This window comes from Tamandua tetradactyla, chromosome 13 (genome assembly GCF_023851605.1).
Source record: "Tamandua tetradactyla isolate mTamTet1 chromosome 13, mTamTet1.pri, whole genome shotgun sequence".
NCBI classification, from domain to species: Eukaryota; Metazoa; Chordata; class Mammalia; order Pilosa; family Myrmecophagidae; genus Tamandua; species Tamandua tetradactyla.
This window is the reverse complement of record NC_135339.1, coordinates 24,129,015-24,143,852: the sequence shown is the minus strand read 5'-3', so window position 1 is coordinate 24,143,852 and position 14,838 is coordinate 24,129,015. Positions and strand designations below refer to the sequence as shown.

At 38.3% G+C, this 14,838-nt stretch overlaps 1 protein-coding gene across 3 annotated transcripts in view; it reads left to right on the top strand.

The window, feature by feature from the left end:
- Window positions 1–14,838, top strand: part of MCU (mitochondrial calcium uniporter) — a 273,983-nt gene that overhangs the window by 143,362 nt on the left and 115,783 nt on the right. For 2 of the 3 annotated variants that reach the window (XM_077124983.1, XM_077124981.1), the window contains exon 2: window positions 13,022–13,051. The exons of the other annotated variant lie outside the window; for it this stretch is intronic. In XM_077124983.1, the coding sequence (XP_076981098.1) occupies window positions 13,022–13,051 (30 nt within the window). The remainder of the gene's footprint in view (window positions 1–13,021; window positions 13,052–14,838) is intronic. 3 annotated transcript variants of the gene reach the window in all.

Sequence of the window (14,838 nt, the reverse complement as noted above, 5' to 3'; positions counted from 1 at the left end):
AGGAGGAACATTCATAGGATACATGTACACATTTCCATAGGGAGGAAGGAACACAGGGGTCACCGGACCCGTACAGTTTCGAAAACCTGCAGGGCAAAGTCCATTAGTTTTCAAAGTCTGAGAGTCATTTATCCTCAGGGCTTTAGAAAGTGGCAGTCCCACCCTTTCCAAATGCCTACGCCTGCCTCTCTCTGAATGCAACCTTGGGGGATATTGGGGAGACCACCTTTCTCTCGGCTCCACCCTCTCCAAGCATTGGGGCCACACCCGGGCTCTCTGCCATCTCCGGGGCACACGCTCAACCCCTCCATGTGGTGGCAGCCAGGCTCTCCCCAAACCCCAAGGAACGTGCTTCACTCTCTCCAAGACCTGAGGCGGCATGACTCTCCCACTGCAGCGAGGTGGAAGGCCCATTCTCTGCCTTTGGGGCAAACTCACCCTCTCCACAGGCTTGGGTGGGTCCACTCTCCTGGCCCGAGGCTTCTTGACTTCAGACCTCAGCCTCCACGGTTTTGCCTCTGAAGTTATTTTTCCTCCAATGTGTCCCTTCTCTGAACCCCTCAGTCCAGACTGGTAGCGGCTCTGTTTATACAGGTCCCACAGCACTCTCGTTGGCTTTCTATGCAGTAGCCTTGGATCATGCCCATCAGACATAAGGAGTTTCCACAAATCTTTCCTGGATAACTCCATGTCCGATCCTGACTTTCTCTGAAATGGCTGGCTGGTTCCACATTTGGTTAAATCCACACTCAGGGCACTATACTCTGGAGTCTCCCTTTCTGTAGGCCCAGAATTTTCCAGGACCTCAGTTTCTAGTTTCTTTTTACTCAAGAGTTCAGTTCTCAGCTTATCTCTTTCCTTTCGCATTTCACTATAAGCTGTGAGGAGAAACCAGGCTGCACTTTCAACACTTAATTTGGAGATCTCTTCTGCTAAATATACAAGTTCATGGCTTTTACAATCTACCTTCCAGCCAAAGCCACTAGTCAGTTTTGCCAGATTATCTGCCATTTTAAAACAAGGATCACCTTCCTTCCAGTTTTCAATAACATGTGCCTCATTTCTGTCTAAGGCCTCATCAGAGGTATCTTTAGAGGCCATATTTCTACCAAAAGTCTCTTCAAAGCATTCTAGGCCTTCTCTATCAAGCTTCTCACAACTCCTCCAGAATCCCCTTATCCAATTAAAAAGCCGTTCCAACATGTTTGGTATTTGCAAACTGCAGCAGTAGCACCCCACTCTCTGGTACCAAAATCTGTTTTAGTTTGCTAGCTGCCGGAATGCAATATACCAGAAATGGAATGGCTTTTAAAAGGGAGAATTTAATGAGTTGCAAGTTTACAGTTCTAAGGCTGAAAAAATGTCCCATTTCAAACAAGTCTATAGAAATGTCCAATCAAAGGCATCCAGGGAAAAGATACCTTGGTTCAAGAAGGCCAATGAAGTTCAGGGTCTCTCTCTCTCAAGTGAGACGGCACATGGTGAACACAGTCAGGGCTTCTCTCTCGGCTGGAAGGGCGCATGGCAAATACGGCGTCATCTGCTAGCTTTCTCTCCTGGCTTCCTATTTCGTGAAGCTCCCCGGGAGGCGTTTTCCTTCTTCATCTCCAAAGGTCGCTGGCTGGTGGACTCTCTGCTTCATGGTGCTGCAGCATTCTCTGCTCTCTCTGAGTCTCTCTGAGTCTCCAAAATATTTCCTCTTTTATAGGACTCCAGTAAACCAATCAAGACCCACTCAAATGGGTGGAGACATGTCATCCCCTAATCCAGTTTAACCGTTCTTAACTAAATCACATCAACTAGGGAGATGATCTTATTACAGTTTCAAATATACAGTACTGAGTAGGGATTATTCTACCTTTAAGTAATGAGATTTATATTAAAACATGGCTTTCTTAGGGGGCATATATCCTTTCACCAAAATCTGTTCTAGTTTGCTAGATGCTGGAATGCAATATACCAGAAACGGAATGGCTTTTAACAAGGGGAATTTAATAAGTTGCAAGTTTACAGTTCTAAGGCCGAGAAAATGTCCCAGTTCAAACAAGTCTATAGAAATGTCCAATCAAAGGCATCCAGGGAAAGATACCTTGGTTCAAGAAGGCCGATGAAGTTCAGGGTTTCTCTCTCATCTGGAAAGGCACATGGTGAACACAGTCAGGGCTCCTCTCTCAGCTGGAAGGGCACATGGCAAATACAGCATCATCTGCTAGCTTTCTCTCCTGGCTTCCTATTTCATGAAGCTCCCCGGGAGGCACTTTCCTTCTTCAACTCCAAAGGTTGCTGGCTCGTGGACTCTGCATCGTGGTGCTACAGCATTCTCTGCTCTCTCTGAGTCTCTCTGAGTCTCCAAAATATTTCCTCTTTTATAGGACTCCAGTAAACCAATCAAGACCCACTCAAATGGGAGGAGACATGTCATCCCCTAATCCAGTTTAACAACCGTTCTTAACTAAATCACATCAACTAGGGAGATGATCTCATTACAGTTTCAAATATACAGTACTGAGTAGGGATTATTCTACCTTTAAGTAATGAGATTTATATTAAAACATGGCTTTCTTAGGGGGCATATATCCTTTCAAACCAGCACATGTTATATGCATACAAAAGAATATTGTTCAGCCATAAAAAGGAATGAAGTACAGATACATGCTACAGAGTAGAGGAACCTTGAAAACATGCAAAGAGAAATAAGTCAGCACAAAAGGACAAATATTGTGATTCCACTTATATGAAACATCTGGAATAACCAAATTCATAGAAACAGAAAGTAGATTGGAGGTTGTCAGGGGCATGGGGGAGGAGAAATTGTTTATACTTAATGGGCACAGAGTTTCTGTTTTGTTTTTTAATATTATTATTGATAAAACTTAATGTACAAACATACAAACATTTTTAACATTCAAATAATTCATACATGTCAGTGGCTCAGAATATCATCACCATAATCATTTTTTGAATCACTCCAGAAAAAGAAAGAAAAAAGAAAAAACTCATTCATACCATATCCCTTACCCCTCCCTCCCATTGACCTGGAGTTTCTGTTTTGGGTGATGAAAAAGTTTTGGTAATGGATGGCGGTGATGTTAACACATCACTGTAAATGTAAATAATGCCACTGAATTGTATACTTAAAAATGGTTGAAATGGCAAATTATATATATATAACCACAATAAAAAATAAAGAGCACACCCCCCACCCTCCATCTCACTATAATCAATCCTCCTGGAAACATGCCTTTATTGTTAGAATGTTGTGAGTTTGACATTTTAGGTATTTCCCATAGAGCTTGTCCTTGTGCAAATCACGACGTTTCTACTTCCCCACTCTTTCTTATAAATCTGTATATTCTAAATTCCAAATAGCAAAATAGCAAAAAAAAAATCATAAATGGGGAGAGAGGGATTTTCCATCTGTTTAATAATGCAATATAAAATAATTTTGATATTAAGCTAAACAAAACATAATTTGAAAGAGACCTGCTGCCCTCGCATCCAAAGACGCCTTCTCTATCCACCCCAACACACAATAATCTTTTTTTATTGAAAATTTAGTTTCTCTTGGGTATTTACATTTCACTGAGTTCACTTCCATTTGGTACCTAATCATTGTTATAAAGCATTTTTTTTATGATTATATTTTGTCTTACTAATTACATGGTAACCTCTTAGAGGTCATGTATCTTGTCTTATATTTCATTTTCTTCACAGACCCTCAGTGATGCTCTGTCACAACAGGCACGAAGTTGGTACTTTGTACTTGAGAAAAGAAATAACAATTGTCAGGAATAAGTACAGATTCTCTTCTGTTCTTCCAGTCTCTGGAGGGAGTTCTGGCCTATTTATTCAATTCCAGACCTTACCCAAAAAAATAGCTGTTGACTTTGACTATATGACTCTAATTGTTTAGACAACTCAATGAAACTGTTGACTGCTTTATAGTGTAGCACTGAAATGGTAGAATTGTAGTATAAAAACAATACAGATAGGATGGTATAAGTAGTTGCCTGTACAAACTAGTGATGACTAAAGCTCATCTATTGCCTTCTTGGAATATACTCTTAGACATTTCATATCCACAGTCATATTGCTGAGGGGTGAGTAATTACAAAAGAATGTCCTTTAAAAATCTTTTTTTTTTTTTTTTTTACATCATTACCTAGTAGTTGACTCATGATAGAATGCTTGATTGCTGGTCTACAACATCCACTATTTTAAAAGATACTGCAGTGGACCAGGTGGTTTGTTGAAGTAAACCTCACATTTCTAAGTAGGGGCTAAAGAGAATAAGGGTTGAATATATCTGAGTTCCTTCCTCTGACAATAGTCTAGAATAGTGCATAATATTTTGGATCCAGTTTTGCTATTTTCTTGAATCTCTTATGTCGTATTATCTCTTTCCCTGAGTGAAAAAATAAGATTGTATTTTGAGTCCTTGAGTCCTATAACTGGTTTGGTTGTGCCTGCCTAGAATGATTACTGTGACTACTCTGAGCGGTATATTAAGGGTTTGGGGTATTAGACGAGCAAAAATGAGTGGGCAAGCTTGTTACTACTCACTCTGTAATAGAAGAAACAAGCTAGGAGCCTATTTCTGGTCATTGATGCCTCACCTATCCTGGGTTCCTTTCACATATACCCACAGGCTACTATGTCCTTTCCCCATAGTGAATGCCCAAGCTGTCCCTGTCAGATAATGTAACCTGAGACTCCCCTCCCACTAGCCCAGAGCTCTGTCCAATTTCATGCAGCACCAAATTTAAATAAACACTCCCCAGTCATAAATCTGACTGGCCAACTGCTAAAATCCCACCCCTGTCTATACAGGGTGGGATTTAAAACAGGTATGCCTATGCATACCTTGTTTTATTGTGCTTTGCTTTTTTGTGCTCTGCAGATATTGTGTTTTTCACAAAATAAAGGTTTGTGAAAATTCTGTGTCCAGCAAGTCTATTGATGCCATTTTTCTAACAGCATTTACTCACTTCCTGTCTCTGTCTCATATTTTGCTAATTCTCACATTATTTCAAACTTTTTCATTATTATTTAGTCTGATATGGTAGTTTGTGATCCAGTGGTGTTGATGTTACTATTGTAATTGTTTTGGGATACTGTGAACCATGTCCATATAAGATGGTGAACTTAATCAATAAACGACTCCACCCAGTCATTCCCCTATCATTATCTGTCTCAGGTCTTCTTATTCTCAGAGGCACAACAGTATTAAAATTAGGTCAGGTTCAATGACCTAACCCTGCAAGGGCCTCAGAGTGTCCAAGTGAAAGAAAGAGTTGCACATCTCTCATGTCAAACAACAGTTAGAAATAATTAAGCTTGGTAAGGAAGGCATATTGAAAGCAGAGACAGGCCAAAAGGTAGGCCTCTGTACCATTTAGCCAAGTTATGAATGCAAAGAAAAGTTCTTGAAGGAAATTAAAAGTGCTCCTCCAGTGAACACAGGAATGATGAGAAAATGAAACAGCCATATTGCTAATATGGAGAAAGTTTTAGTGGCCTAGACAGAAGATCTAACCAGCCACAACATTCCTTTAAACCAAAGTGTAATCCAGAACGAGGCCCTAACTGTAATTCTGTGAAGGCTAAGAGAGGTGAGTAGCTGCAGAAGGAAAGTTTGAAGTTAACAAAGCTTGGTTCATGAAGTTTAAGGAAAGAAGCCATCTCCATAACATAAAAATGCATGGTGAAGTTGCAAGGGCTGACGTGGAAGCTGCAGCAAGTTACCCAAATCTAACTAAGATAGTTGATGAAGGTGGATACACCAAACAGCAGATTTTCAGTGTAGATGAAACAGTCTTTTATTGGAAGGACTGTTGGAGATTTCGGGTTTCCAGGTTCTTGGCCATGCCATGAGAAAGAATTCAAGGGTACAGCACAGCATAGAGTAAGCAGATAGAATGTTTATTTAAAAAGCATGGGAGAGGACATGTGGGGACTTTTGCAAGAAAAGAAGCAAGAGACGAGAGGCTCTGATAGTGTGGGGCCATTTGCTTTTACAGATTTTTGTTCGTTTTGTAATTTTCATTAACTATTTTACTACCCACCCCTTCTTTCTCCTTGGTAGATACTAAGTTTAGATGTCTCACTCAGGTGGGCCCCCAGGTGCTGTTTCTTACTGTTCTTCTTAGAGATATCTATCTCTTTGAGGCTTGACTGCTCCTTGGAATTTGCATTTTTTCATCAGCCACCGCTCTAATTCTAACCCTGCCTCAGGACTTTGATAGCTAGAGAAGAGAAGTTAATGCCTGGCTTCAAAGTTTCAAGGGACAGGCTCAATCTCTCACTGGGGGTTCATGCCACTGGTAACTTTAAGTTGAAGCCAGTGCTTATTTACCATTCTGAAAATCCTAAGGCCCTTAAGAATTATGCTAATTCTACTCTTCCTGTGCTCTATATATGGAAAAGCAAAGCCTGGATGATAGCGCATTTGTTTACTGCATGGTTTACTGAATAATTTAAGCCCACTGTGGAGACCTACTGCTCAGAAGAAAAGATTCCTTTCAAAAATATTACTAATAGCAATATACAATTGCTATTACTCATTAGCAATGCACCTGGTCACCTGAGCACTCTGAGATATACAATGAGATGAATGTTGATTTTATATCTGCTAACACACCATCTCTTCTGCAGCCCATGGATCAAGGAGTTCTTTCAACTTTCAAGTCTTATTTAAGAAATATATTTTGTAAGGCTATAGCTGCCATAGTGATTCCTCTGATGGATCTGGGCAAAGTAAATGGAAAATCTTCTGGAGAAGATTTACCATTCTAGATGCCATTAAGAATGTTTGTGATTCACAGGAAGAGCTCAAAATATCAACATAAAAGAAGTTTGAAAGAAGTTGATTCTAGTCCTCGTGATGTCTTCGAGGCTTTCAAGATGTCAGTTGAGAAAGTAACTGCCGATGTGGTAGAAGCAGAAAGAGAACTAGAATTAGAAGTGGAGCCTGAAGATGTGACTGAATTGCTGTAATCTCATTGTAAAACATGGATGAGGAGTTGCTTCTTATGGATGAGCAAAGAAAGTGGTTTCTTGTGATGGAATCTACTCCTGGTGAAGATGCTGTGAACATTGTTGAAATGACAACAAAGGATTTGGAACATTACATCAACTTGATTGATAAAGCAGCAGCAGAATTTGAGATGATTGACTTCAATTTTGAAAGACGTCCTATGGTAGGCAAAATGTTACCAAATAGCATTGCATGCTACAGAGAAATCTTTAGTGAAAGGAAGAGTCAATTCATTATTGTCTTATTTTAAGAAATTGCCACAGTCACCCCAACCTTCAGCAACCCCAAACCTGATCAGTCAGCAGCCATCAACACTGAGGCAAGACCCTCCACCAGCAAAAAAGATCACTAAAGGCTCAGATGGTGGTTAACATTTTTTAGAAATAAAGTAGTTCTTTTTTGTTTTGTTTTGTTTTGTTTTTGGGTGCATGGTCTGGGAATCGAATTCAGGTCTCCTGCATGGAAAGCGAACGTTCTACCACTGAACTACCGATGCACGCAGAGATAAAGTAGTTTTTAATTAATTGCTTTTTAAAGATAGAATGCTAATGCACACTTAATAGACAATAGTATAATGTAACATAACTTTTTATGTACTGGGAAACCAAGAAATTCATGTGACTTGCTTCATTATGAAATTTTCTTTATAGTGATAGTCTGGAACCAAACCCACAACATCTCCAAGGTATACCAGTAATGCTATAAAAGCTACAGTCTCCAGGTCTGCATGCTCTTCTCTGGCTTCCCACTCACAGCTCCTAACATGTTTCTCCTATGGCCCTCCAAGGCTTGCTGTGACCCTGTCTCGAAGTCCTGGTTAGTATAGCAAAATTTCATTCAATCATCTCCTGTGTCTCTTCTTGCCATTCCTAACTGCTTATAATAAGATCCTCTCAAAACACTCTACTTTTTGTTGGGTCTTACCATTGTCTCTCTCTGTGTTCAAATATGCTCTTAAGACCTTAGGACCTACCACCATCAAGTGAGCAGAATTCACACATTGGGTAATTTAGCTAGATCTGAAAAAGTGATTGAATGGGTGGAGGCTTTGGAAACAGTTAAGGTACTTAAGAATATAATCTTAGTACAGTAGGTAGAAGGATGTTTTAGATCTAAATAATATTACATAATTCATGTGTTCTTATTGGTAGTATATATGCCAGGAAATATCTAAGTCAAGTGGCTTGAATTTCAGTGGTTGATGTTATATATTAGTTGTAAAACAGCATCCCAAAATATGTATAGCTTTTCGGATGTGCTTAGATGTCAAGTAAATATGGGTGCTTATAAAAATTTATAATGCTACCTTTATGTCATTTTATAACCTAATCATTTTGTATTGCAATCTTTGATTTTTTTTCATTATGTTTTGTGGCAAATTGTTCCATTATTATACTATATCCAGAAAAAGTAAGGAGAAGCCATATTTGACATACAGAATTATCTCTTCCTTTCACTCCCTTCCCTCAAATGTAAGATTGGTAAGGTTTACGTTCCACGTTCCTAGCCTCCCCTTTCTGTTTCCATTCATCTTTGTTAAGGCCTGTTCTCTGATAATTCTCTATCAAATTTGTACCCAAGAGAAAAATAGACAATCAGCATATTAATCTTTGTAACTCTCCTTGGTTCTGAGATTAAATTCATATTTTAATCACGGCGTAAAAGTAGTTATCCCCTTTTAAAAGCATTTCAGCTTTCACCAATCAACCCAAGTCATGTATTCTGTATGGAGCACTGGAAAAGAACCACATGATCAGAGGTCTTCAAAAGGATGTCAGTCTCTTCACCCTACATGATCCACAGGTGTTTCTGGTTACACCACTTCTGATACATTTGCAGACATTGGTTCTGATTTGGGCAGTGGCTCAAGCAGCATAATTTATGGGCACCTGTTCTGTGCCATGCACTGTCATGGACCACTTAAACTGTAGGTGTACACATCAGAATTCTGAACTCTGTGGATGTTTCTTAAACCTACAGCATCTACAGCATTACAGTTCTGACACAGTATTTTTTTTTAATGTTTTTTATTGTAAAGAATAACATATATACAAAACAAAGAAAGAAAAAAGCAATAATTTCAACAGGTAGTTACAGAACAAATCCCAGAGTTTGTTTTGGGCTGCTCTTCAGCCATCTCAGATTTTTCCTTTTAGCTGCTCCTAAACACTGAAAACTAGAAGGAATATTGATTTAGTGATTCAGCAGTCATACCTGTTTGCCAAATCCTGTTCTCTCTGTTATACCTCCTCTTTTTCCTTTGATTCTTCCCCCAGTCTATAGGGATCTTTGGCTAACGCCCATTCTGACTTTTTCTTGTTGAGAAGGATTGACACCAGTATTTTAATTCTAGTTCTAGTGCATGTTCAGCAAGAGAAAGGCAGAAAAGACACTCCCTGAATCTGTGTCAAGGGGGATGGTCCATAGAAATGGAAGGTAAATTACTTTTAGGCTTTATCCCAGGCTTTTTTATTTTTCAGTGCTTCAATCCTTCTCTTCTCACAATTAGAGTAAGGAAAAAATAACTAAAACAAAAAATAGCTGCCTGGGAAGTTGTATGTTATATGTCTTCTAAACAAACCTGTAAAGGTTGTTAACTGATTCGAGATCTAAGGTGGATCATGTGCACTCCTCTTAGAAATTGTGATGATTAAAAAGAAAGTTCTGCACTATCAATTCTGGTGTATTTTATTTTTATTTTTTGAATTCTGTTATTTTGTATATGAATGGATTTAAAGATATAATTAGATCCTATTAAATAGAATCTTTTTTTTTTGCTAAATATAATAACACTGGTTATTCCTGGGATTCCTGTTTGCTTATTTATTTATAGATCTGTATCTAGGGGAGGCTGCAGCTACATAATAAAAGCTTATGTGCTGTATGCCACTTTTGCTGAGAAAGCTTTGATTACAGAAGTACTTTTGCGAATAACAGCATACCAGTCAAATGTAATCTCCCACATTCTTCAATGCAGTATATATTTTAAATCGTAAGAGTGCTTTTCATTTTGATAACGGGAAGAAAAAAACAAAAGAAATATGTTATGGTGTGACAGAGTTATATCTGGAAAAGATAGACAGATGAGATATCTTTGAGGATTTCAAAATTTTGAAAGCCTTATTCTATTGGTATATACTTAGGGGATACTCTCCAGCATGTTTGAATTTTCCCTGGAAGGAAGATATGATATATTCTGGATGGTTTTGGTGGGTTGTGGGTTATGGCAAGATCACCTTAATGTTGAAAGATAAGAAGTGGTGACACATTTTGCCTTTGTTGTCCGACTTTGTTCCCAACAATTTCAAAATGTCATTTGGGATTTTTTAGTTTTTTTTGTTTGTGTGTGTGTGTTTTTAGATTCTTTATGTTTTGAAATGACCATAACATTTTAAAGTAATGTTGAAGTCTGTAAGGCCCATCTGCTAGTTGGTTATCTTTTAACATAGCCCAAAGTTCTTCAAAAAGGACAAAATAGAATTTTAACTTATAATTATGTGGACTGCAAACCATAATCATTGATATTTATTATTTTCACTCCCTTTTCATATTTTACTCTTTAGTTACTCCAGTTGTGCTGGTTTGAAACTATTATGTACCCCAGAAAAGCTGGGTTTTAATCCTTACCCAGTCTTGTGGGGGCAGCCTTTTCTTTTAATCCTGATTCAGTAGTGTAGGGTGGAAACTTTTTTGATTAGATTAACTCCGCTGAAATGTAGCATGCCCAACTGTGGGTGTGGCCTTTTGATTAGATGGAGATGTGATTACCCCCATTCAGGGTGGGTCTTGATTAGTTTACTGGAGTCCTTTAAAAGGGGAAACATTTTGGAGAAACTTCAAATGTAGACTTTAAGAGAACAAATGCTTCAGAGCTGACAGACATGGATGTTTGGAGATGCTTGGAGTGCTGACAAAGAAAGCAGATGCCTAAACATGGGCAGAACCCAGCAATTGTCATCATGTGCCTTCCTATGAGATGCTAAGCAGCCAGAATGAATCCAAGCGTTGTGTGCTGAAGGAGCTAAGTGAAGGCCCACAAACGCTTAGAGAGCAAACCACTAGCATCAGAAGCTGGAAGTAATAGAACGAGAAACAAGGACCAGCAGACTCCCACCATGTGCCTTACTACGTGACAAACATTGGCTTTTCTTGATCAAGGTATATTTTCCTGGATGCCTCAGGTTAGACATTATTCTGGCCTTAAAACTTTAAACTTATAACGTAATAAATTCCCTTTATAAAAGCTGTTCCATTTCTGGCATATTGCATTCTGGCAGTTTAAACAAACTAAAACACCCATCTATATACCAGTCCGGGGAAAAGTTGTCAAAGATTTTTATGCTAGCCATCCATCGGAGGAATCTTCTAGAATTTGGTTCTTTCTAAATATATATGTTTTAAAAACAATACTGATAAAGCTATACCTTTTCTCTGTCTTTGTTTCTTTGAAAGTTTCTGCTTAATTATATTGCCTGTTTAGACATAGAAGTAATTTATATTTCATTTTTATCATCAAGAAGCCTTTCAGCTTAATGTATTTTTCAATAGTTGTTGAAATGCCGTGAATCATAGATGCAATTAATCTGAATTTCTCCTTTTGAATATATTTTCTTTTATGTAAGAAATTCTAAATGTCAAAAACCCCATACATATGTTTAAATGATTTTATCCAGAAGTGATCACTACTTTAGTTCCCCTTATCAAAAGGAGCCATATATGTGGTAAAGAGTTAAAAAGTGGTGCTTTGCCGTCAAGTTTGAATCCTGGCTCTCACTTCCTAACTGGGTGACCTTGGCTAACATCAGTCAGTATCTCTGTGTGAATATGAGTATAATGATAATACCTCCTCAGAAATTTCTTTTGAGGATTAAATTAGATCATTCATAAAAGGTTTAATGCATTACATGGCAAGGGCTCAGAAGATGTTAGTGGCAGTGATGCTTATGCTGCTTTTCAAGGCTTACTGCAATAATATAGCTAGGCACCTGGAAATAAGCATTATCACAAAGGTGAGGCAGATCCTGCCCCAGACCTTCACTTTGGCAAAGCAACAAACATGAAGCCACATGTTCAAATTAGTGAAAAAATAGTAATCAGCAAGAAAAAGAGATGAGGAATGATGTAAAAACTTTTGTAGAAACTTGAGTAATCTGGGGCCATTTAATATAGAGGCAGAGAAAAGTCCCCTTCGGGGAATGGTGAGAAAGGGGAAAAATTCAACTTCCCCAAGTTGAATTCTTGATATTCTCACAAGCAGTGTGACCCGCCGAGCCCCCAGTCTTGGGATTTGTTCATATGAAACTTAACCCCACAAAGAATAGGTCAAGACTACTTAAAATTAGGCCTAAGAGTCATCCCCAAGAGAACCTTTTTTATTGCTCAGATTTGGCCTCTCTTTCCAGCCAACACAACAAACAAACTCACCACCCTCCCCGTCTACATGGGACATGACTCCCAGGGGTGTGGACCTTCCTGGTAGCGGGGGACAGAAATCCTAGAATGAGCTGAGACTCAGCATCAGGGGATTGAGAAAACCTTCTCAGCCAAAAGGGGGAAGAGTGAAATGAGACAAAATAAAGTATCAATGGCTGAGAGATTCCGAACAGAGTTGAGAGGTTATCCTGGAGGTTATTCTTACGCATTATATAGATATCACCTTGTTAGTCAACATGTAGTGGAGAGGCTGGAAGGAACTGCCTGAAAATGTGGAGCTGTGTTCCAGTAGCCATGTTCCTTGAAGATGATTGTGTAATGATATAGCTTTCACAGTGTGACTGTGTGATTGTGAAAACCTTGTGTCTGATGCTCCTTTTATATACCTTATCAACAAACGAGTAAAACATATAGAATAAAGATGAATAATAGGGGGAACAAATGTTAAAATAAATTTGGAGTGAAATGCTGGTGATTGGTGAGGTGGAGGGGTGGGGGGTATGGTATGTATGAATTTTTTTCTGTTTTCTTTTTATTTCTTTTTCTGAATAGATACAAATGTTCCAAGAAATGATCATGATGGTGAGTATGCAACTATGTGATGATATTGTGAATTACTGATTATATATGTAGAATGGAATGATCAAAAATTAAAAAAAAAAACTCTGCCCCAAATCTCCTTAGCTAGAGTATTAAGTTTATGAGATACATTCCCTGTTTTCCACATTTCTATACGTGTCAGTGTGACCATACTTTCTACCACTACAAATACATTGTCTAGCTTCCAACAAAATTTTCCTCACTTGCCTTTACTCCTTCATCAGTAGTCCTCCTCCAGGCCCAGCCTGCCTCTGTCTGCCACCCCATCTCAAAGTCAGTGCCGAATATTTTAGGATTTTGATATGTAAGCACCCCATTTCTAGGAATATTGACTCTGAATTATCAAATGAAGTTGTTTCCTATTCAATAGGCTCTAAGAAAGATGAGTAAATTTTGGAAAGGTTTCCATTAAAACTGCTAATAATTGACAATGTATGATATTGTGTTTATGTTTTTAAAAATAATTCTTATTTTTTAGCAGTATATATTGAAGTATTAGGGCATGACATGATATAATTTCTGGGTCTTGCTTCAAAGTAATATGCTGGTGGGGGTACAGATAAAATAAGATCAGCCAACCATATAAATTAGTAATTGTTGAATCTGGGTGATGGGTACATGGGTGTTCATTTGTATATATTTAAACTTTTCTGCAACAAAAAAGTTAAAATAAGAATACTTTGGGAGTTCTTTGGAGGGGGAAAAAAATAGTTAACACTTAAAAGGTTTTGTCCTTAAAAGGATAGGCTTTAGTTTCATGGAAAACTCATTTATATGGAATGCCCAATTTTCTGACAATACATGTAAATGAGACATCATATGGTACTTTTGTTCACCTGTGGTTATGTCCAGAAACTGTTGTTCTCTCTCTTTTTTTAATTTTAGAATTACCCACGAGGCCTACTTCATGGTCTCATTTATAGGCTCTCACCTGGGATCATTACAGAAAATGTCACTACACCAGGTGACTTTTAAGTCATTCTCCTAACAAACCCCTGAATACAGAGAGTGTGAAGTATACCTTTCAGGATCCTGGGGATGTCCTTGGTGTGGACTGTCGTTGAAATTACATTTTTTACATTTAAGGATTACTTGTATTTTGAATTCTACTGTGTTAAGAAACTCCACAACTCCAAGAAAAATACATTTCAGGGAGTTGTGTCAATTTTTTTTCCCTAGCACCAAGTAACCCCTGGCACACTGTTATGTGGTCATTCAATCTGACCACAGCTTCTGATGAGTGGAAATGCTGGCTTCTGATGAGGCACCTATGATGTGATGTTTATTTCTTGGCACAAATGAAAGTTTAGTAAACAATAATGCCATTCTCTAATTGGCATTAGAGAATGGATGCTCATTGATCCATCAGGGTGTTCTCATAAAGCACCAGGACACCAAGGACCTTATTCTGAGAACCTTTGTCCATTGGTTTTTTGTAGCAACACTCAGTACTTTAGCATTTGTAGCAAATTGTAGCAACACTCAGTACTTTAACATTTCTCAAGTAGAAGCTTTTAAAACAACAGAGTGGTTTTCCATCCTTTGGCAAGTCCTAAGTTCTCAGAAGGAAATTTGAACAGTCCTTATTTTCTTTTTGACCCAGGTTTGTTTAACAGAGTTCTAAAATTTCCACATGGAACAACCTTTTCATCTAGTCCCCAGAGGTAACCATTTTATTTTTTTGCATCCTCCCAGGACTTTTTCTAAGTACATCAGGTTTTGTTTCTTTTTTAATTTTCAGAAATCTTTTCTCATTAGAGTAAAATGTG